Here is a 23,142-nt window from a genome sequence, read left to right as displayed (position 1 = left end):
AAATGAGTGAGCAAGAGCTCTGTGCATGAATGAATGTGAAACTCATAGGTCTATTTTTGGGTAAGAAAGCAAATTATAGAAACATACATGGAATTATAACATTTATGATAAACTCATAGGTCTATTTTTGGGTAAGAAAGCAAACTATAGAAACATACATGGAATTACAACATTTATGATAATTTAAGTTTATGTTACAGTATGTTTGGCAGTGTGCAAAATAATATAGATTGCTTAGGGATTTGAAGAGAAAATTTTGTAGAACTACATAAGAGTAGGAACCCAATTGCAGCCTTGAGGCCTCTTGTGTGGGACAGGGAGAGGAAGCAGGTGAGGGACAGGGATATTTAACTTTTATTAATACTTATAATTTAAGTTTTGCTTCATAAGCAAGGGGTAGTGATTTATTCTTTACATCTCTTGTATGGCTTTAATAAGTGCAACATTTTTTAAATTAAAAAAACATCTGAAAGGTCCCTGCTGAGAATGAGAAGGGGAAGAATGGTCTTTGTGGACAAAGGGCAGAGTTCTACTGATAGCCATAGATATTCACATCCCTCTTGGTCTTCTCTCTTTAAGGCTAGGCACAGAGCTTTCTCTAATGCAGAGAGACCCAAAGGGCCTCCCCTCCCCAAACCAGTGACTTCCCATAAAATGCCTATGATGCAAGAAAATTCCCATACACACACAAAATTAGGTGCAATCAATTTTCTTCTACAAGTCAAAGAGAGAATATACACTAGACAGCTTATTATTCCTACTGACTTTGTCTGTCTTTAACCTTAAAAAAAAATAAAGGCTCAATGATCTTTTATAGATCAATCCAGCCTCTCTCTTACTTCCTTGGTAAGCCACATCCCAGCATCCTATTTCATGCTCACTGGGTTCTCTTTCAGAGACTCTCACATTTTATTTGTTTTCAAGCCCAAGCTACTGTCAGATTAACATTTCTTCTCTAGTTTGCCCTTAGGATACTTTATTTGCCACAAAATTGCTTTGTGATGGTGTCACCACACTGCCAATGAAGCGGAGCAATGGCAATTACCATAAAGCACAGGCCCTTCAAAGGCCTGTCCAGTGAGAGTTTGGGTCTGAGTTCTGCAGAATGACTACCAGTGTGAGTGCTCTGTGTGCAGACAGGTGAAAGGGGACCCCTGTCTGTAGCCCAGGGCATCCTGGCCTTTCACTTATTAGCCCTCAGGATTTTCACCCCACACACACTTACTGATGACAGCAAGGCCAGGCACTGTACTGTCCCTGGAAAGAGAGAGGAGCAAATGCTAACCTCTGTGGTTTTCCCTCTTGACACTAATTCTCCAACTCTGCAGACACCAGCTGGGTATCCTAAACTCACTCCTATTCTGACTGTAACTACCTAGAGGTAGCGTCAGACTCCACAGAATTAAGAGCTCAGTCCCACCAGCCTGCCCCCACTTCAGATGCCAGGCACAGCGTTGGGTCTCCAGGTTACCCACAGTTCTGTCCACCATGGCTACAAAGTCAGGGGGGTTCCCATAACCCCTGCCCCAGGTTCAGTAACTTACTAGAACAACTCACAGAATTCAAAAAAGCATTTTACTTAGGTTTACAGGTTATAAAGAGTACAAACGAAGAAATGCACAGGACAAAGTACAAGTGGGGTGGTAGGTCATGTGGCTTCCGTGCCCTCTCTGTGTATGACACCATCCCAGCATCGTGAAACATTTACCAACCCGGAGCTCTCCAACCCGGCCACTTAGGAGTTTTTAATGGAGTTTCATTCAGCAGGGATGATTGCTTAAATCACTGGCCAACTCATCACCAGCCCCTACCCTCCCTGGAGATTGGAAGCCATCGAGGAGACCCCAGCTCCCAGCTATCTTATTAACGTGCAAAACACACTCTTATCACTGGGAGATCTGAAGGGTTTTAGGAGCTGTGTGCCAGGAACCGGCAACAAAGACCAAATCTTTGTTTTTTATTCTAAGACTCCCAGGTACTTGGAGCAGAGACAGGGCCATGAAGGCAGAGTGGTGTTTAGGGCAGGGCCGGAAGCAGATGCCTGAGCTGAGGCAGGCCGGGGGAGGAGAGAGGTGGTCCAGTCTAGGGTGCTTGGTTATCAGCCCTATCATTTGTTCTCTAAAACCAGGGTGAAAAAGAGATCAGACTTAACGGGAGCCTTTAGACTGGACCCCACTTACCTGAAGCATAGCCATCAGGATTCAGGTAAGCTGTGAGCTTGCTTTCTGTGGACTGTTTCTGGTCTTGTTCCCCTCAGAGCTGCCCTGGAGGTCCCTGGGAATTAGGGGAAGACCATCCATATCCAAGGAGGCTCCCACAGAGGAGCTGGGGTGCTGTGCATTCCTGGATTTGCCCTTGCAGCGCTTTCCCTGTGGGTGGGTTAAGAGGCCTGGGGAGGCTCCCTGGGGGAGGCTCCTGCTCTAGAAGCACTGAGAACCTGCTGGGCTCATTGCAGGAGCAGGGGCAGGTGGGCATAGCCATGGGATTTTAATATGGGCATCCATAACTCCTGCAGACAAGGAAACATCTTTAACATAATGACGGCCATAATGTCTTTACAAAAAGGCTTTGCATCACCTTCCACCAGTACCATGAGGAGGCAAAGTAAATGAAGGAGGTTGAGTAGAGTTGGTGAGTGAAGAGAAAATAAGATGAAGCCAAGGCTCAGATCAGCACACCAAGGTGCACCTAAGTCATTTGGTCAGTAGGTCTGCTCTCTGTGCCTGGCGCTGGTGACAGCCAAGGAGGCTCAGCACTCACCTGCAACGTCTAGCAGGGAGGGGATGAGCGGGCAGTTATCAAGTGGCATCAGGGGACACAGGCTGCTCCAGGGCCACAGCAGGGAATGCACAATTCTTGGCTTTTGCACTTCACCTATGTCATCTCATTTGACTTGAGCCAGTGTATCTGGCTGATTAATGGTAGGCATTGAACTAGAACCAAAATAAGTAGAATTTTTTTGATAACTGAAAATTCTGTCACAACGCTGGTGAGGGGGTAAAGTGGTTACATCAGTCATGTAGGCTTTGAAGATGTATTCCTTATTAAAGATATACATTTGGAAAATAGAGTCAATGCTGGGCCAGAAAATTCCTGTAATCCCACCACTCAAATGCAAACATTGCTAATATATTGCTGTATTTCTTACTAGTCTTGTTCAATGCATTGTTTGCTTTGTTTTAACTCTGCACCACTTACCAATCACCAATATACAAGCTGCCCTTCCCACACGTATCTCATGAAGTTTTACGTCTTATGAGGCACCTAAGACCTATTAAGTAGTCCACAGTTCAGGTAAAACCATTGTTAGAGGAAATTGCTGGCTAAGAGGTTTGTCATTTCTTTATGTTAACAATAAAGAATTGTGCAAGGAAGCTTCTAAATTGGGCCAGTTCTTCACTTCATAAGGAAGCAGATTCACGGAGAAGCAGACAGGAACTTGCACTAATTAGACCCCGTATCTGAATTCTTCTACTGAAATCCTCCAGTTTTTCCATCCTGTAGAAGCTTCTGCAATGACGGAAATCTTCTATAATTCTGCATCACCCAATATGGCAGCCACCAGTCCGCATGTGGCTAATGAGTGCTTGAAATGTGACTCGTCTGTTGAAGAACTAAAGTTTAATTTCCTTTAGTTTTAATTAACTTAAATTTAAATGTCAACAGCCACATGTGGCTAGTAGCTACCGTATCAGATGGTGCAGTAATAGAAACTAAAAAGGTCGGGCATTCCCTCATTTTCATTCATGACAATCATCTGGTTCTTTGACAATTTTTTTTTTTTTTTTTTTTGATACAGGGTTTGGCTCTGTCACCGAAGCTGGAGTGCAGTGGTGCAACCTTGGATCACTGTAGCCTCCACCTCCCAGGCTCAAGTGACCCTCCCACCTCAGCCTCCTGAGCAGCTGGGACCACAGACATACACCACAAGTCCCAGATAATTTTTTGTATTTTTTTTTTTTTTTTTTTGGTAGAGATGGGGTTTCACCATGTTGCCAAGGCTAGTCTTGAACACCTGAGCTCAAGCGATTTGCCTGCCTTGGCCTCCCAAAGTGCTGGGATCACAGGTGTGAGCCACTGCACCGGCCTCGACAATTTCTTCCTGAGTGCTTCCTGCATGCAGTCTGTTGGGTGCTTTGTTTCATTTGCAGTGGTCTCTGTGAGTCATTGTCAGATGCTGCTACTAATGTTATGTTTGTTTAACAAGCTCCCTTAGTAATGAGAGGCCGTGTGGCATAAAGGAGAGTACTGGTTATGGGTTGAGATAGGCTGTGTGACTTTGGGCTTCCATCTCAGGGTCACTCATGAAACAGGGGGTGAAGGTCCTGCATCTCCTCCCAGCACTGCCGTTTTTTATGCTAATGGAGAATATAACTATTTTCTCCTGGCAGCCAGGTGGCAGTCAGGGAATGACATCAAGTGGTGACTTCAGATGTTCTTGTAAATGCAATGTAGACTGCTATATGGTCCTGCCACAGCCCCTGTTGACTGGGAAAGTAGGGGACACTGATGTGCCTGGTCCAGCCCACATTCGTGGATCTACTCCCAGAGCACGAGACTCCTTTCTCCACCGATCTGTGCAGCAGGACCGCAGCATGTTGTCATAATCCTCACATGATGCCTTGCACAGCATCACTTGTATTAATAGAAACTCCTGTCTATGAGCCTGCATCCAGGGTTCTTTCTCCTGGGATTTGCTGCTTTAGGCATGAGAGGAGGCTCAAAAGCAAATCAGCCATTTTTCATAACCAATGTGGAGCCACTGAGTCCAGGATAGTAACACTGACTCAACAGGTATTCACTGAGTATCTGCTCTGTCCCAGATACTGAACTAAGATCTGCTAAGATCCGCGGATACAGAGATGAATAAGCCCACCAAGAGTTTCATTCTCTTCCTTTAAAAATATTCTAATCACTTTGTATATCACAAATTCACCTTCTCATGCATGAATGAATGCATGATGAATGATTTACGTGATCTGAACGCTAACTCTCTACTGGGAACTAGATGAAACCTCAGATGTTCATGCTATGTAACTGCAGAAAGCAAAACTAATGCGGGTCTACTGAGAGTGTAACATTTCCAGTTTGTGTTTTGGGCATCCTGTTCTCGGGAGACTCCCCTTGAATATGTTACCCTGGGAAGTGCCACAAAGAACACCCAGACCCAGCCTTTGGGTAGTTTTATTTCTGACTTAGAAGACACAAGAAATTTACCTGGAGGATGAAAAGGATTAGCGTGTGATCAACAAACCTGTCTAATGGTTTCTTTTTTCTTTTTCTTTCTTTTTTTCTCCAGGGCTTATCACTGACTACCGGGTAAGTGGGAGATTCCACTGTAATCTTAAAAGCCAGTGGAGTGCTGGGGAGCTCCTCCGGAGCTGTCACGGGTCTCCTCCCCACTCTCATGACAAGCACGCACTGATGGGCACCTTCCAACGGGGTCCTAACTGACACATTAGGGGGGGTCCTGTCAGGCGGCGGGCAGCTCTGCTGAGCCCCCCAGTCAGAGGTCTCAGGTTAAGAGGGGGAAACCTGGACCCTGGACTTTGCTCCTGGGGAGGGGGAAGGAGCCTCTGCCCCCCCAATTCCTCTGGAAGGAAAAGGTCCCTCTGCCCTGGGCTGCTGCTGTGCGCTTGGGGCTGCACTGGTGGCGGCAATGGGAGAGTGAGGAGTCAGAGAACATAAAAAGCTCCCAGGTGGGGCCAGTCATCTCAGCAGCCTAGTCTCAAATGCATTGGTCCTCTCTCATTTTTATTTGCCAAAGTGTTGAATGAGGCATACTTTGAAAATGCCAGGTTGTTCTAGCGTTAGTCTGGAAAGGAATTTGGAACCAAAGGCAGTGGCTGCGAGGCTTATCGAAAGAATAGAACCCAAGGGGGAGGGTGAAACTCAGGGGAGGCAGAGGTGTGGCCACTGAGCTGGCTGTCTTCTGCTATCTAAAGATGACCTGTGGCTGGGCACAGTGGCTCACGCCTGTAATCCCAGCACTTTGGGAGGCTGAGGTGGGCGGATCATCTGAGGTCAGGAGTTCGAGACCAGCCTTGCAACATAGTGAAACCCCATCTGTGCTAAAAATAAAAAAATTAGCCAGGTCTGGTGGCAGGCATCTGTAATCCCAGCTACCCCGGAGGCTGAGGCAGGAGAATCGTTGGAACCTGGGAGGCAGAAGTTGCAGTGAGCCGAGATCGCGCGTCTGCACTCCAGCCTGGATGACAGAGTGAAACTCTGTCTCGAAAAAAAAAAAAAAAAGATGATGACCTGTGTCCACCTCTTTCTGGTCAGGGGTGGTGGGCACCATCAAAGCAGAGGCTGCCATTTCCCGACAGAGGTGTGTGTCTAAGTGCTATTGGAGCAAACATTGTCAGCAGCTGGTGTGATAATGACCCAGCAGGGGCTGCCCCTCAAAGGCATGTGTAGCTTGCCTTCTTCCTGTGACAGCTGTGAGCCAGGAGGGACGGGGCAGCAGTAAACCTTCCCAAGCCATCAAGGCTGGTCCCAGGACGGTTTTGGCAAAGTTTGCCTGGGACCACCCAGTTCCACACCCAGGGAGAAAGGCCAGGGTGTGTGCACATAAGGGCACAGTGGGAAGATCCATGAATGATGCCATTTAAAACTTTCATATAAATCCCCATTAACAATCTGACTTATCCTTTAGAAAGTTATTATTGAAGGGAAAATATGACAATAATATTAAAAATAACTTGAGGACTTGCTCACCCTGACCTGTATCCTCATACCGCCGTGGCCTGTGTTTCTGTCTCCTCCTATGGTTCATGGTCTTTCTCAGACTTCATGTGGCGGGAGGGCCACATGCTGCACAGACCACACTGCAGCTGGTTCTCATGTCACTGAAACTAAAATCGCAATACCTTCTCCACTCCTCCACAGTACAGAAAGTCTACACAGAATCCCATGTTATGTGGTGTAATTATTTCCCTGTTATTTAACTACTTCCCTGGGAAAGTCCGTCGCTTTCCTCAATGACTGTGCAGTGAGCACCTGGCACATCCAGCTTTCTGCTGAGGATGAGCTGCTTCCTGCGGCTTGAGACTGAAAATGGGGTAACAGGCATGAATATTTCATGATTTTTATTTTATTATTTTTTAATGTTGCTCCTTCTCAGCTTAGATATCATTAGAAAAAAAAAGACACGACACCATCTCTGGTTCACATAAAATAACACAGGCTTTGCTAAAAACTCTGTATTGACTAACAAGTCCTCTAGGAACCAGAGTCCTTTTAAATAAATTTGGCACTGTCTTTCAAAGGCCTAGGACACCATCCCCAGCAATGCAGGCTTATGTTACGTTGCCCAAGACAAGAACCAGCCCAGCTGTGCCCGCATCTAGCAGCTCAGGGAACATGATCTCCTCAGACAGTTTCTACTGTTCACCAAGAATCACAGATCTGTACTGGCACCCGCCTGCAGGACCACAAAGATGGCAGGGCTTGCCTGAGGCATCCCCAGCCTGTTCTTCTGCTCCAGCCAGGGCCCTTCCGGTCCTCAGGGCTCACTCCTTCTCCCCAACTCTAGGCTCTTCATCCTATTCCCTCCACCACCAGTCCCTGACCCTCAATGGGGTGAGGAAAGAATCTGATCCCTGTCTTTCTGTCCCCTTCTGTCTTTAGTGCTGAGCCTCACTCTCCTCAGCGCCTCAAGCCACAGCCCCTTTCCCCACTGCTAATCTAGAAGACTTGAGCCCACCGTTCACCTCGCCTTGATGGGCCATGTATTCTTTGGGAAGCATTTGTCCTTCTGTGACTTCCACTAGTTATCTCTACTAATTATCTCTATCAGCTTAATGAAAGGCATTGGCCTCAGTTTAGAAAAGGTCAAGCATCAGCAACCTGTGCTCCAGCCTTACTTTCAAAGCATCCTTTGGGCAGCCCCTGTACTCCCCACCCTATTGGTCCTGCTATGAAACCTGGATCCTTATCACCCCATCTCAAGGCAGCCCCTTGACTGGCACTCCCTTTCCAACCAGGAGCTATGAGCTGCTCTTGCAGCTACTCAGAGGTGAGTGAGGGCCAAAGCCGCCTCCAGGACTCCCAGGCCACTGAGGGAGACAGAGGTGCAGACCACGCAGGCCCTGATGCGTGTTCTGAAATACACCTGAGATCCTCCAGGCTGCCCATTTGTGGCCTAAGAGGACATGCCCCAAGTCCTTAGCTAGTCCTCTGCCTGACAGCTCTCTTCTTGCCGCTTGTGGCAGGCAATGATGCTGAGGTACCTGGCGCTATAGCTGGCAGCACATGAGTCAGGAGCCATGTGGGGACAGCTCTTGTTTGGCTGCCTGTTGCTTCTAAAGGAACCCAGGCAGGTGGGAAGCACCACAGCAGCCCAGCCCCACTGGCATCCACCAGGCTTGGGAGGCCCTCTGAGGTCATTGGCTTCTGTGCTGCTGCGTCCCTAGAGAGGGCCAGAGATGGCACATCATGTGTTCACAGCCAATATTTCATGGCTGATGAGGGGACAAACGCACAAACCTTATGAAAGATGGAATGCAGAAGGTGGAAGCTGTTCTGGAGCCGAGGGGCTTCTAAATGCGAAGCACAGGCGTTAGGCCTCAGCAGATCAGCTCCAGGAAGCAGGAGTGGCCATGTGGGGACAGCCCTGGGTAGCCACTGGGGAAACACAAGTTGGCCAAGTGTGAGTGTGGGAGCAGCCTCAGGGCCCCTGGTGTACAGAGCCCCCAGGGCACCTCTCAGCCCAGCTTTGCTCTTTCTGTCCCTTGGGTGCAGGCACAAGTGTCACTGCCTCTCACTGAACCCTCTCCGTCTGCCACAACCCAGGGATGTCCCTAGCCACATTTCCTGGCATCTTCTCTTTGCTGCTATTTTAGCTACAGTGCAGTGACCTCTTTCCCTCTCTGTGCTCACATGCACCTCTCAGGCTCCTCTATGATTCCCACCTTGAATGTGAATTCCAGGCAAATGTCCCCAGAGCATTTGCTTTGCTGGGCTCAGCAGGGAATGGGAAGGAATATCATAGACATTCTCATTTTGTTCAAAGAGGCTGGAAACCCAAACCTAAGGCTGTCACAGCCTTCAGGCTGGGGAGAAGACCCCTGGACAGTGGGCTGCCTGCCAGGCCAGTGAGGAAGTGTGGGGTTAAAAGAACGAGCAGGCCCTGGTAGTTCTGCCCCTTGTCAGTGGATGAGGGCACGAGGATGGAGTGTTAGTCCCAGGAGGAGGCTGTTCAGGACGCGAGGTATGGCAAGAGAGCTCTGTGTTCTTTCTGATGGTGAACGGCACACTGAAGATGTAAGACAGCACTATTTGCCTCCAGTTTGTGAGGTCCTGGGCAAAGTGGGCATCATTGTGCCTATTTCATAGGGGAGGAGACAGAGGTTCAGAAAAGTTAAAAAGTTTGCTGAACCTATTGAAAGACAGGACCATGGACCCAGGTCACAAGCCACAGAGCCACACAGCCCTCCAGGCTGTTTGAATGAGGAAACTGCATCTTCTGGAAGAGGTTGATGGCTTGTCAAAAGTGGGACAAAATACGGGTTTAAAAATGATCAGTTGTGGAGGAAAAAGTACCAGGAAATAGCTCATTTGATGTTTGGGAAGCATCAAATATGAATTGGTTTTTACATGCAGAATCCTTTTAGATGACCCATGAATGAGGGAAAAATGGGTTTTATTCCTGATTTATTTCAGTATGTCCGTCAACAATATTCCACAAAATGTGGGCTGGCCGCGCCGAGCCAGGCCGGGTGCTGGGCTTGGGGCTGGAACTAAAATGGCAAATGAGACACAGTCCCTTTCCTCTGGGACCTTAGTCTGGCAGGAGGTGAGGCTGGGTACACAGGAGTCACAGCCATCTACTGCAGGCGCCCAGGAGCATATTGGGGGAGGGGCCAGTGCATTGAACTCAAGTCTCTGGAGAGAACATGACAGCATTTGGAGCCACATTTGAGTGAGCATTCAATTAGATGGTGTGCATTTTCACTCCAGGACCACAGAAATTAAGTTTACCTTGGTATTCTTCCAAATGTTAGACTGAAATCGCATTTTAATTTGTAGGAGGACGACTGGTCCAGGAATGATTTTGGAACGCAGCGTCCATGCTGAACCGTGGCAGGGAAGCATCGCTTTACTGACTGTTAGTCAGTCAATCAGTCAGCTAGTGGTGGGATAAGGGATTCTTCTTTTAGACTTCCCAAAAGACAAGTTAGCTTGGTTCTCGAGCAGCCCAGCAGCTTGCAAACGCAGTGCTTACTAGCAGACAACTGTGTGTGCAGATTCAGCTCAGGCTCTGCTGCATGCTGGCTTGGTGACATTGAACAAGTCACTCTCCACACCTGCTTTCGCTCTAAGAAAGTAGGGATCCGAACCCTTGTTTACAGTGCTGCTAGGAAGCTCAAAGGAGATAATGTGTCAACACACCGGGCAGGGCTTGGCATACAACTGGGGGGAACCATGCTGAACGCCTGAGTCAGAGGTTGGGTCCCTGTTTCCCTTTTGACCTGAGAAGCTCCTGCAGAACTCTGGCTCTGGGCCCTTGAGCTGCTTCTCTTGTGTTCCAAAGCAGCTGCCATCCATTCATTCCGCCCACACTTTATTTTATTTATTTATTTATTTATTTATTTATTTATTTATTTATTTAGAGATGGGGTCTCACTCTATTGCCCAGGCTGGTGTACAATGGCGCCATCTTGGCTCACTGCAACCTCCGCCTCCCGGGTTCTGCCTCGGCTTCCCAAGTAGATGGGATTACAGGCATGTGCCACCACACCAGGCTAATTTTTGTATTTTTAGTAGAGGGGGGTTTCACCATGTTGGTCAGGCTGGTCTCAAACTCCTGACCTCAGGTGTTCCACCTGCCTTGGCCTCCCGAAGTGCTGGGGTTACAGGTATGAGCCACCGCATCCGGCCTTCACCCACACTTTAAAAACCACCTGTGAGCCCTCCTTCTGGGGAGCAGTGCGGGACTCAGGACTCCTGCTAAGCAGTTCCACCCGGCAGATGGCCCAGCTGAGCTCGAGAGTTGCACCTGGCTGCACTGTGTCACCCAAGCCCAGCAGGGAGCTGGCTCAGCTCTCCTCAGCATCTCCTTTATAGCTGAAATAGAATGTGACTGTTAAGATGACCACGCAGTGCTGCTATGGTCACTTCCCAGCAGCCTCCTCATCCCAGTCCTTCCCTGCTCACTTCACCACATCTCCATCCCTCAGAGAGTGTGGGGGTCAGTCAGCTGCCTGGGTCTGGGAAAACCAGAGGAAGGACAGGGAAAGCTTCTGGAGCCCAGCATGGAGACACACATTGTGTCTTCTGGTGAGGGATCTTGGGGTCACTCCATGGTGATCAGTGGGACCAAAAGGGAACCAGTATTGCTCTAGAAAACAGTGCCAGAACATCCAGGGCAGAAGTGGCAGACAAGAGCGGGTTCTGGCTCCCTCCTTCCTAGGCAAGGACATCAATGAAAATCACCGCCTTATCCCCACTGGATGGTGAGCTTGCTGGGGGCAGGGCCATGTCTTCCCTGTTTGCTCACCACGGAACCCCAGGGCCCAGCCCAGGGTCTGGCCCTACTGTGCACACCCCAAACATCTGTTGAATGAAAACAATGAACATTGCTGGCTCCCAGGTCAACAGTCCCTGTCTGTGTTCCTCTCTCTTGGAGATTTTCAAAGAAAGCCTCTGCCCACATCATGGAGGGCCCTGCTATCCAAGATGGGCCATGGCAGTGGGAGCAGGGTGGCCTCCTGGGAATCGGCTGCCTCCAAGAGAAACAGGTGAGCCAGTGAGCCGAAAAGGAAGCCTGCTTTTAATATCTTCCTCACTGATGGTCCGTTTCATGTTTTATTTCAGCACTGGCAGATACCACTGGGCCGAAGATTTCGCTCTTTGAAAATGTGGTTTGTATTTAGGATGTATGGAGTCAAAGGACTGCAGGCTTATATCCGCAAGGTGACCTTGTTTTTATTATTTATCTGGGTAAAATTGCAGAGATCTTTTGGGACTTTAGAAATAAATTCATTTTTTTTTTTTTGAGACAGAGTTTCACTCTGGAGTTCAATGGTGAGATCTCAGCTCACTGCAACCTCTGCCTCCTGGGGTCAAGCGAATCTTCTGCCTCAGTCTCCTGAGTAGCTAGGATTACAGGCATGCACCATCATGTCCAGCTAATTTTATATTTTAAGTAGGGATTGAGTTTCACCATGTTGGTCAGGCTGATCTCGAACTCCTGACTTCTGGTGATCCACCCGCCTCAGCCTCTCAAAGTGCTGGGATTGACAGGTGTGAGTCACTGCGCCCGGCCTTCAAATGTTGTAATAAGCAAATACACGGCAAGAGAATCAAACTGTAGTTTGGGTTGTTGAGATGAGGGTATTTATAAGATCTGTTAAGTTACTTTCATACAGATTGCTGGTTATCAGGTCCAGGAAGATGGTCACAGTAGAAATACCACAGAGGTTGTGCTTTAGCCACATCTAGCCAAGAATGAAGTTCATTGAGCAATGGCAATCATGACAACATAATGAACGTGTTTTTCTCCCCTAGATTGCCAGAATAAGATAGATATTCCCTAGACCAGTGGTTCTCAGACATGCTTCCAGACCAGCAGTGCCGGCCTGCGGTGGGGCCCAGCAAACTCTGTTTTAACAAGCAAACCAGACACCTTCTCTATGCACTAAAATTTGAGAAGCACTCATCAGCTACAAGCCCCACTCTCTTGCTTTAAAAAAACAAAACAAACAAACAAAACAAAACAATTGGCTGGACATGGTGGCTCACGTGTGTAATCCCAGCACTTTGGGAGGCTAAGGCGGGGGATCATGAAGTCACGCGTTCAAGACTAGCCTGGTCAACATAGTGAAACCCTGTCTCTATTTAAAAAAATTACAAAAAATTAGCTGGGCATGGTGGCAGGCACCTGTAATCCCAGCTATTTGGGAGGCTGAAGCAGGAGAATCGCTTGAACCCGGGAGGCAGAGGTTGCAGTGAGCACAGATCGCGCCACTGCACTAAAGCTTGGACAACAGAGCAAGACTCTGTCTCAAAAAAAAAAAAAAAAAAAAAAGAGGAAACTGAGTCTTGAATACGAGCCCGGACCTGCCTAGAGCCACCCATTTAGCCAGCTGCAGAAGGCCTGCTGCTGTTCTGCTGGCTCCCTCTGATCCTGGTGTCCTTCCTAAGCTGTGGCCTCATCTTGATGGACAGAGGTCCCCAGGCTTCATGGGAACAAGCACACCTGTGATATTCAGCCTTAGTGATGGTGACAGTCCTCCATTTTAAGTCCTGTTGCCACTTCACAACCAGCTGTGCAGGGGCAGGTGTCCCCAGCCACATCCTCTGTGGCACAGCGTATAAAAACACATCCATTTGCAAGCTTTGTAGAATGCCTAGGATGTGCCATGAACTGTCTATTCCCAAAGCTTCGGTGAGGACAGTTCCAGGAGCTGCCGAGCACTATGAGGATCTGTTTGGGGGCGAGAACTGGGAAAGGAGTATGTATATGTATTCATGGGTAGGAAATGCCCCTCTCCCCATTTGAGACGAATTCAGTTTTTGGGGGGACAGAAAGCCAAAAAATCAGGGATTTATCTCTCCCCAATGATGACATCTTTAAGCTCAAGGACAACTAGTTATGATCATGCTGGCTCCTGTTTAAAACACACCCCACTTCTTTCTGAAAGGGGACCCAATCCTGCCTTAGGAGCAGAGTCCAGCGATGCTCAAAGCCTGTCTCCCTGGGGGGGGAAACGGGTTTCGGGATCGCCCATGGGGCCGAGGTCTTTGGCGCCCTCTGGTGGCTTGATGAGGAACCGCTCGTATGACAGGTGTTTTGGTCCCAGCCACCCACTGCCAGCACTTGCAACGTGGGGGGCCTGCTGTATGTGCGGGCTTAGAATGAGCAAGGCACGGGCCTACGCCATGGAGGGCTCCTTCTCCTAGGATCACATACTATCTGAATAGCTTCTGAGTTCTATAACTATCTGGAAGTGAAATAAGGTCAGTGTATTCAATGAAAGGAAGGCCGATTCTGAATGTGACAGAGTGGACAGGATGCCCAGCTCTAGGTGGCAAACGCCAAGGAGGAGCAACAGCTGTGGCAGCCACAGAGCTGTAGCTCCATCAGGCTGCCGTAGAACCCCAGCTCAGCCAAGGCCTCCAGGTGCACCTTGGGCATGTCCCTCGCCCTCTCCCATCCTGTTTTCTTATCTGCAAAATGGGGATAATCACGATATCCTCTGTGTTGTGGGTTGTCCTGAAGATGACACAGTGGTGAGCGCTGGCACCGGAAACACAGAGGAGCAACTCGATGGGCGTTAGCCATTGTCTCTTCCAGAATGCTCAAATACCTCCTCGCGGTGTTTATTCTAACATTATAAAAGACAGTTTGGGTGGGATAAAAACAGTCCCATGAACAGAAGAAAATGACAATTGGTGTTCTGAAGACACTAGACCTTTGCTAATGCAGGGAATGAGTTTCTTAGCCTGCCTGGGAACAGCTGGTCAGTGAACGGTACAAGCACTTGAGGAAAATTGCCAAGAGCATCTAAATGAATTATACATGTGCAGTCTAATAAGGTTTTCTAGGTAGTTAAGTTCTGAATTAAGTGGCCATGAGAGAAACAGATTTTCCCTTTCCTCTTTCAAGCACGTCCAGCTGTCCCATGAATTTGAGTCACTGGTGCTCCAGGATCCCCGCTTTGAAATCTGTGCGGAAGTCACTCTGGGGCTTGTCTGCTTTCGGCTGAAGGTTTGTCTACATCTATTCCATTCTTCATTTTCTGTGAATGTGACAGAGGGGAAAGTGTCATTGATTACCTCCATGCTCAAAAACTGGCCCTGGCTCTCCAGAGATGGGAGAGCAAAGCCTGTGTTCTTCAGTCCACCAGCCCAGCCTGCCCGATGCTGCACAGCCTTGCGTCCACGCATGGGGGCTGTTCCCGCTTCCTCAAGCCTGCCCTGAGACTTCTCACTTACACAGCTTATTGGTCCCAGAATCCTTACCATTTTTCCATCCCCAAGGCTCCATCCCACACCTCTGCCACTGGCCCTCCCTGGAGAACAGTGGCCTGTCCATAGCTTCACTAATCTGAGCATCTTCTGTGGATCAATAGCATCAGCATCATCAGCATTGCCTGGGAGCTCCTTAGAAAAGTCAGTCTTGGGCCCCATCCCAGAGCTGCTGGCTGCGTACCTTTACAAGATGCCCACACAGGAGTCTGTTTGACACTGTGCTGTGGCGTGCTGTTATTTTGCTCACCTGATGTTCACCAGGTGAGGGCAGGCTGGCCCACACAGGTTAGGGCATAAGCCATCTCTGCTGAGAATCATGATATAGTTCTCAAAAAGGCTCTAAGATGCACTGCACACATGCCCCTTGTGTGCACAGAGCCAGGTGAGACCTAATCCTCTGTCTGTTTGTTTTATGAGTTGTTTTTTTTTTTTTTTTTTTTTTTTTTTTTTTTTTTTTTTTTTGAGTCAGTCTCATACTCTGTTGCCCAGGCTGGAGTGCAGTGGCACAATCTTGGCTCACTGTAACCTCCGCCTCCCAGGTCAAGTGATTCTCCTGCCTCAGCCTCTTGAGTAGCTGGGATTACAGGTGTGCACCACCACACCCAGCTAAGTTTTGTATTTTTAATAGAGACGGGGTTTCATAAGTTGGTCAGGCTGGTCTCAAACTCTGACCTCGTGATCCGCCCATCTCGGCCTCTCAAAGTGCTGGGATTACAGGCGTGAGCCACTGTGCCTGACCGAGGTAGCTTTTAATTCACAATCATTTCAAGCCTTTCCAGGAGGCTTCCTTTTTCAAATTAAAGACACTCAGGAGAAGGAGCAGGTTGGTGTCAGTGTCATTTTCAAGGGGCTGCCAGTCAGAGTGTGGCACTGCCACTCCACCTACCATGTCCTTTTGCCTCACCTGACTTGGAGCTCTGAGGCAAGGAGGAGCTGTAGCCATGGGAAACCCTGCAGGTAGTAGAGCAGGAGAGGAGACTTGAGCTGTTGGAAGAGCACAAGTGATGAGACCTGAGAGATGCACAGAGGACCAAGGGGGCAAGACACACTCTGGGTGTTTGTGGGAGAAGCCTCAGTCCATCCACGTCCAGGATGTGTCCAGTCAACCAACCTTGGTGTTGGCATCGTACTTACTAGACTCATCTGCTGTCAAGCTGTTGTTTTCATTCTTATTTTTGCTGACAGTTTTCTTCTAGGACTTTTATATTCTATTTTTTTTAACAGTTCTATTGAGATATAATTCACTGTGTTCATTTAAAGTTTACATTTGGGCCAGGCGTGGTGGCTCACGCCTATAATCCCAGCACTTTGGGAGACCAAGGAGGCCAGATCACTTGAGGTCAAGAGTTCGAGAACAGCCTGACCAACATGGTGAAACCTCATCTCTACTACAAATACGAAAATTAGTCAGGAGTGGTGGCACACACCTGTAATCCCAGCTACTCGGGAGGCTGAGGCAGGAGAATCACTTAAACCTGGGAGGCAGAGGTTACAGTGAGCCGAGATTGTGCTACTGTGCTCCAGCCCGGGCAACAGAGCAAGACTCCATCTCAAAAAAAAAAAAAAAAAAGCTACATTTGAATATTTTTAGTATATCTACAGAATTGTGCAGCCATCACCACAATCTAATTCTAGAACATTTTCATCCTCTGAAAAGAAACCCCACACCCAGTCATGCCATATTCCCCGTCCTTAGGACTATTTTCTGTTTCTGTAGGTTTGTCTATTCTGGACATTTGTATAATGAAATCATACAACATATTGCCTTTTATGACTGTCTTCTTTCACTTAGCATAATGTTGTCAAGGTTATGGCTTTTATTTTATTTGCATAATTTATAGAGGCCACCAAACCCATCTGTGTACTGGTTTCTGTCCATTCTTCTCTCATGCCATATAGTGAGGCCTCTCGTGCAGGAAGCCCAGGGCATTTTTCAGCTGACAAATGTTTCCTTTTGTAAAACTTTGCTTGTGCCTCCAGTCTGAAAATCCAGTTTCTGGAGGAGGCACATGAGTCAAACACTGTGGCTCACTTTTCTGCCTCCACGTCTGCCATCTTGGCCTCCCTCTCTCCTGGTCTAATCCTCTTCAATCTGAATTTCAGGCCCCTTCATGCTGAATGCTTCAGTGCGTCATGTGGCTCTTTACTAAAGCAGATGTGATGTTGCTATGGCATCATGGTCCCTCTCCCTCCATCCTCATCGCGGCCAGTACTGGCTTGGTCTTCATCTGTGTGCGCTCAGCCTACTTTGTTCGTTGTCATTGTCCCACCTCTGCTAGGCTTCTTGCCTTTATGTCATGGAAGTACTGCCCTATCCAGTCTGTTTGAAAATGACAAGCACAGTTTTCCTAAATAATTTGCTTCCTATTTTCTGTGCTCTATACTTTGCAGATGTTTGCTCTCATGCTGAGTCTTTTTGGTAACATTCCATTCCCTTGGTACCATCATTTCTTTTTTTCTCTATCTTCATCCTTGAATCCTCATCCGGATTCACGCAGACCTGGTGTTCACCCACGGTTTCCAAATTTCCTCTGACCCATCAATGTCTACCTGGGCACAACAGGAGCAGGGCGCTCAGTCCCATAGCTAGAGGCCAGGGTATTTGCGCAGCTCTGTGCCAGGTGCCAGCATCCAGCAGGTGCTCATCTGAGGTGGTTCTGTGCGGTGGATAGAACTCTCCCCTTCCTACTCGTCCTCCCTGCTTCTCCACTCTGAAGACAGGGCCATGAACTGCAGTCCTGCGAGGTTCGGGTGACTAGGATGCAGTGTCCCACATTCAGTTCCTTCTATTTAAGACTCCATGGCTTAGAAGACATGGAGTCACTGCCTGCAATCAGAAGAAGGACAGAGGAGCAAAGGGAGGTGGAGGTGAAGTGTCAGGAGACTGGCTGCTGTGGAAGCAGGGCCCAGGCGGGACAGCAAGGGCTTCCCATTGGCTGATTGATACCAGGCTTCCATCTCTAGTGTAGTGGGAGGGGTGGGGCCTCTGCCCCTACCCCAGGCTGGTGGGCTCTGCTCATCTGGAGATGCACCAATGGTTGCTCCATCTTGTGGTTCATGGACATTCTTCCCAGATTCTAGCACTAGCTTGACCATTATGCTTCATTTTCCAGGTTGCTGAGACTCTTCTATGTTTCCGTGGGAATTTAGAGACTCCTCCCCTGGTGCCATCAGAAACTCCATTTCTGCTGTTGAAACTCATACATTTGTAGATGACATATCTAGGGATCTTTATTTTCCTTAAAAAACCTTAGACCATGGAAGGGTCATCTTTTGATGGCACATTAGAATATGGAGAAATTGTCTGTGGGGAGAAGATGCACGCAGTCTTTTAGGGTGCGTTACTATTATTTTGTTGAATTTTGTAACATCGTAAATGCAAGGGGGATGGTTAGTCGGCTTCTTCCTGATATATGGCAGGGTTGCCAAGCACTGGCCTTCCTACATGACCAGTTGATTTTTGAGTCCTCAGAGACGTGAGCACAGTTCCTCTCTTTCAATCCCTCCAGGGTTCCAACAAAGTGAATGAAGCTCTTCTGCAAAGAATAAACAGTGCCAAAAAAATCCACTTGGTTCCGTGTCACCTCAGGGACAAGTTTGTCCTGCGCTTTGCCATCTGCTCTCGCACTGTGGAATCTGCCCATGTGCAGCGGGCCTGGGAGCACATCAAAGAGCTGGCGGCTGACGTGTTGCGAGCAGAGAAGGAGTAGGAGTGAAGCCAGCTGCAGGTAGGCTGCCCTGGGCTCATTTTCTGCCTGTCTCCTTGTCCCGCAGCAAGAGTGTCCTCCTGGAGTCCAGACCCAGCTACAGGCCCAACCTGCTCACTCAATGCTGCCAGGGTGCATTTCCCTCACCTGGAAATAAGGAAAAGAAGGCTGGGTGCATTGGCTCACGCCTGTAATTGCAGCACTTTGGGAGGCCAGGGCAGGCAGATTACAAGGTCAAGAGATTGAGACCATCCTGGCCAACATGGTGAAACGCCATCTCTACTAAAAATTAGCTGGGCGTGGCGGCGCTCATCTGTAATCCCAGCTATTCCAGAGGCGGAGGCAGGAGAATTGCATGAACCTGGGAGGCGGAGGTTGCAGTGAGCCGAGATCGCGCCACTGCACTCCAGCCTGGCCACAGTGCGAGACTCTGTCTCAAAAAAAAAAAAAAAAAAAAAAAAAAAAAAAAAAAAAAAAAAAAGGAAGAGAAAATCTTGTTAATTCTGGAGAAGTAGAAGGAATGATACATTTTAATAATTCTTTTAAAACTTAGATTTTTACTTTTTATTCTCTTACATCAATCTCTAAATACTTTAGGTTTCTTCAAACAGCATTTGTTGAGATAACTTACTATCATAACAAGCTCATATAAGAAACTGGTGACCTTTAGAGAACTAATGAAAACAATAAAAAGGGAATTTATTTTGACTCACGACTTGCCGTCCAAATTCTTGATGGTTTAAAGAAAGGATATGTGTCAACTACCAGACTTCTTGCAGTTCTGAGGGGTAAACCCCTCACAGCTAAACCCTGTAGACAGCATGCAGTTAATTTGTAAAAACAAAGCACACATTTTAAATAAATGCAGTGTTGGCAACATGAAGGGTATTTAAAATTATGTTTGTGGGAACCCAGACAACCTTAGAAAGCCTCTTCATTAGGTTATCTTAAGAATGTCATCCTGTTGGGATATGTCTACCTGTTTCTCCCGTTTAGTGGAAGACATCTGTGATCCCTCCTTAGGGTCTGCTTCTCTTTCTCTCTCTCCCTCTTCCTTTCGCAATGGCTCATTCATTACAACCTGTGGGGGATTTAGAATCTGTGAGTCATGTAATGCATTTCCTGATTGCCTACAACTTTATCTTCTTTGCTATTGATTTTAATTGTGAATATCTGAAAAAGTATAGTGCTCAATAAGTCAGAAGTTGAAAATCATATTTCATATATGTGATAGACCTGTCCACGGCTCCTGAAAGTTGAGGCCAAAGAACTACCTTCTCAGTCAAAATATACCCTGAGAACCAGGTCCTTTTCTTGGTGCAACCAGGGCCTTTCCCCACTCACAAACCGAGAGAGACCTGGGGTCTGAGGAAGACCTCCTGACCCAGAGCAACTCCAAAGTGGTATCTCAAGCATCTCTGGCAGGTAGTGGGGACAGGCTTATATGTTGAAGTTATTCCATTGCTCTCAGCATAAGACTGTGTGAGGGGAGGGAAAGTACTGCTGTAAGCTCCATACGAAACAAATCCCTATCAGGCAAACGCTCCCGACTCACATTTCTGCAACCCCATGTTTGCATCTATCTCATAAGCCTGTATTGACACATGCCTAGAAGAACATATGTGGAGAACGTAGCTCTGAAAATTTATCAGAAACAAAGGTATATTTCTCATCAGAGTCTCAGTTCCTCTGGGGTCATTATATTTGCTGTAGGTTCAAAAGGTAAAAATGAAATTCAATTTTTAAAAAGATATGTGATACAATAGTAAGTGCTAATGCATGTATGTTGTTTTGGACAGATTAGAACAATAAAAATCTTAATACCTTGATTTTACTTGTACTTATTTGAGTTTATTACATCATATTCATGTGGTTAGAGTTCTGAGAGAAAGTAGGAACTATTCTTATTTTACAGAGGTAGAAAATTAGGCAGAGATTCTAGTTGACACTAATACAATTTTCATCAGAGAAGCCAGATTGGCAATAAAAATTCCTTTATTAAGTTCAAACTCTTTGGCATCGCACAATTGTCTCTGTTTTTTGGAGAAATTATATATTCGTTCTTTATATTTGAATAAGAAGCACATGCAATTCTTATTCTTTATTTTTTTTTAATGTAGCCATATGCTCATGCTATTTTTTTCCTTTAGGAATCAAAAGTTGAAGAGAGATATATCTGAAAACTGGAATAAGAAGTAAATAAATACCATCCTGGCTTCGTGGAACTGAGTCTGTTTGTGGCTTCCCATGTCTTTCTCCAAAGTTATCCAGAGGGTTGTGATTTTGTCTGCTTATGTCTTATCAACAAAGAAATATTATTTGCTATATAAAAAGTTAATCTTCATGGCCATAGCTTTTATTCATTAGCTGTGATTTTTGTTGATTAAAACATTACAGATTTTCATGTTCTTGCAGCCATCAGAAGTAGCAGGAAAGCCTCACTGACATATTTTCCAGGGCAGTCTATGTTCATGCAACTTGAAATTATATCTGTGGTCTTTAAACTGTCCTTTGTCATGTGGCTAAATGCCTAATAAACAATTCAAGTGAAATAGTAATTGTGTCAGATGATCATCTTGTTCTATGTTGTATCAAATTTATTCTTGTGATACATTCCCTCCAAAGTAGAAAAAGATACAGCATCCTTGGGATGTTTTTAAACGGCCTTCATTTATTCAGCAAATGTTCATTGAGTGCCTAGTATATGTCAGGCACTGTTCTGGATACATTAACAATACAGAAGTTTTACTTGAAGATGACTTCAACTTCTGTGGAAATAAAATTAGAATCAAGAGACAATCTGGAGCAATGAGATTGAAGTCTCTGCTGTGATGGGAAGGATTCTCTGGCTTTCTGGGTCTTGATTTTCTGGTCTGACAAGTCTATCTGTCCTATAGTATCATGATTGATAAGCAACTGAAGAGTGTTTCTGTAAACAAATTCCGACAAGGATGTGGTATTTACTCAATCTCACTTTAAGTTCACTATCTGTATTGGGAACCATTTTGCTTTTAGAAATGTGTGTTTTAATCCCAAGATGAGTTCTTGTCCTTTGAAGACTACAGAACTATCAAAGGCACTCTCAGAAAGGGTCCTTGGGTTATTAGTAAGTATATTTGAACTTCAAAGACCTCCAAATCTATGTGAACTAAGTGAATGATATGATCTGTTACTCAAAAATCTGGAAATATGTCAGATGCCAAGTAGTTCCCCATCTAATTTATTCAGGTCATTTGTTCTCTACCCAACAGCAAATTAAGACCTGACCTCCACCATGATGTGGGGACAGAGGCTGTTTCTGGGGCCCATCAGGAGCCACCCTTGTTAGGACCAGTGGAGTGTGGAGCACTCCACTTGAGTTGAGGCTGGGATGTCTAAATTTTACAAGATTCTTTTTCAACCCTTGAGTTAAGATTGCTGCAAGGGCTCCAATGTGAGCCACCAACATCATTGATACCAGCTTTCTGCTTTAGTGGGCTCATCCAGCCTCATCCACAAATATACTTCAGAAAGATGGCTGAGACCTGATGGGAGGGAGGAGACTGGGTGGCAGGGGCCAGCGGGGATGCTGTACAGAAGCAGGGCAGGAGGCCAGCAAGTGACTGAATATTTCCTCCCTCCGAACTGGCTGGATCCTTTTGATGGAGAGTCTAAGACATCAGCTTAGACACAGACCCAACAGAGAGAAAAGCTTGTCTGATTTCTCGCTCATTTCTAGGTAACTTATGGCAGTTCACCCCACCTCCTGACTTCTCCAGGTTCCTCCATAAAGTGGTTCTCAGATCTGAATTCCCCAGCCCTAGATACAGGAAGAAGAACTTCTCCCAGTTTATTTAACAAGAACACACCCATAGCACTTGCTGTATGCCAGGCACTGTTATACGTGTTTTAAAGTATTAATTTAATACTTATTTTAAAATTCTATGATGCAGGCCAATTATTATGCCCATTTTACAAGTGAGAAAACTGAGGCATTGCGAGGTTTAGTGACTTATCCCAAGGTCATATAGTCAGTGGCCAAACTGGGATGGGAGCCCAGGCAGTCCGGCTCTGGAGTCCACGCTCTTGCCCAGTAAACTATGCTGCAAAAGATGCTGTCTGGTCCCCAGGATTAACCATTTCTGAAGGTAACTGGCAGTGAAGACATTTATTCTCTTCTGGGTGAAGCCCCATCTTTGCCTACCAAGGTAAAGTCTTGGCCCCTAGACCATCCCTGAATAGTCCAATGTGGGGAAGTTTTTAAAGTTTTGGATTATTCAGACTAATCTGTGGTCAATACAGAGCATCTTTATTTCAATACACATTCAAATTAGTGTCGAAAAGAGTACACAAACTGCTGCTGGCACTGGAGTTAGATGTTTCCTTACTCTCCGGATAACAGGCCCCTCCTGCTTAGTGTTGGGAAAGTCCCAGATTGATCTAGACACAACTAACAGCTGATACGAAAGATCTGTCC

General features: G+C 46.8%; 1 protein-coding gene across 2 annotated transcripts in view; it reads left to right on the top strand.

The window, feature by feature from the left end:
* Nucleotides 1–21,240, top strand: part of DDC (dopa decarboxylase) — a 106,681-nt gene extending 85,441 nt beyond the window's left edge. For both annotated transcript variants that reach the window (XM_010357513.2, XM_010357514.1), the window contains exons 10-15: nucleotides 2,129–2,205; nucleotides 5,300–5,319; nucleotides 11,821–11,919; nucleotides 14,615–14,716; nucleotides 18,489–18,707; nucleotides 20,837–21,240. In XM_010357513.2, coding sequence (XP_010355815.1) covers nucleotides 2,129–2,205; nucleotides 5,300–5,319; nucleotides 11,821–11,919; nucleotides 14,615–14,716; nucleotides 18,489–18,689 — 499 coding nt within the window. In that variant the 3' untranslated portion in view covers nucleotides 18,690–18,707; nucleotides 20,837–21,240. The remainder of the gene's footprint in view (nucleotides 1–2,128; nucleotides 2,206–5,299; nucleotides 5,320–11,820; nucleotides 11,920–14,614; nucleotides 14,717–18,488; nucleotides 18,708–20,836) is intronic.
* The last annotated feature ends 1,902 nt before the right edge of the window (nucleotides 21,241–23,142 follow it).

Source organism: Rhinopithecus roxellana, chromosome 6 (genome assembly GCF_007565055.1).
Source record: "Rhinopithecus roxellana isolate Shanxi Qingling chromosome 6, ASM756505v1, whole genome shotgun sequence".
NCBI classification, from domain to species: domain Eukaryota; kingdom Metazoa; phylum Chordata; class Mammalia; order Primates; family Cercopithecidae; genus Rhinopithecus; species Rhinopithecus roxellana.
This window is presented reverse-complemented; position numbering and strand designations above follow the sequence as displayed.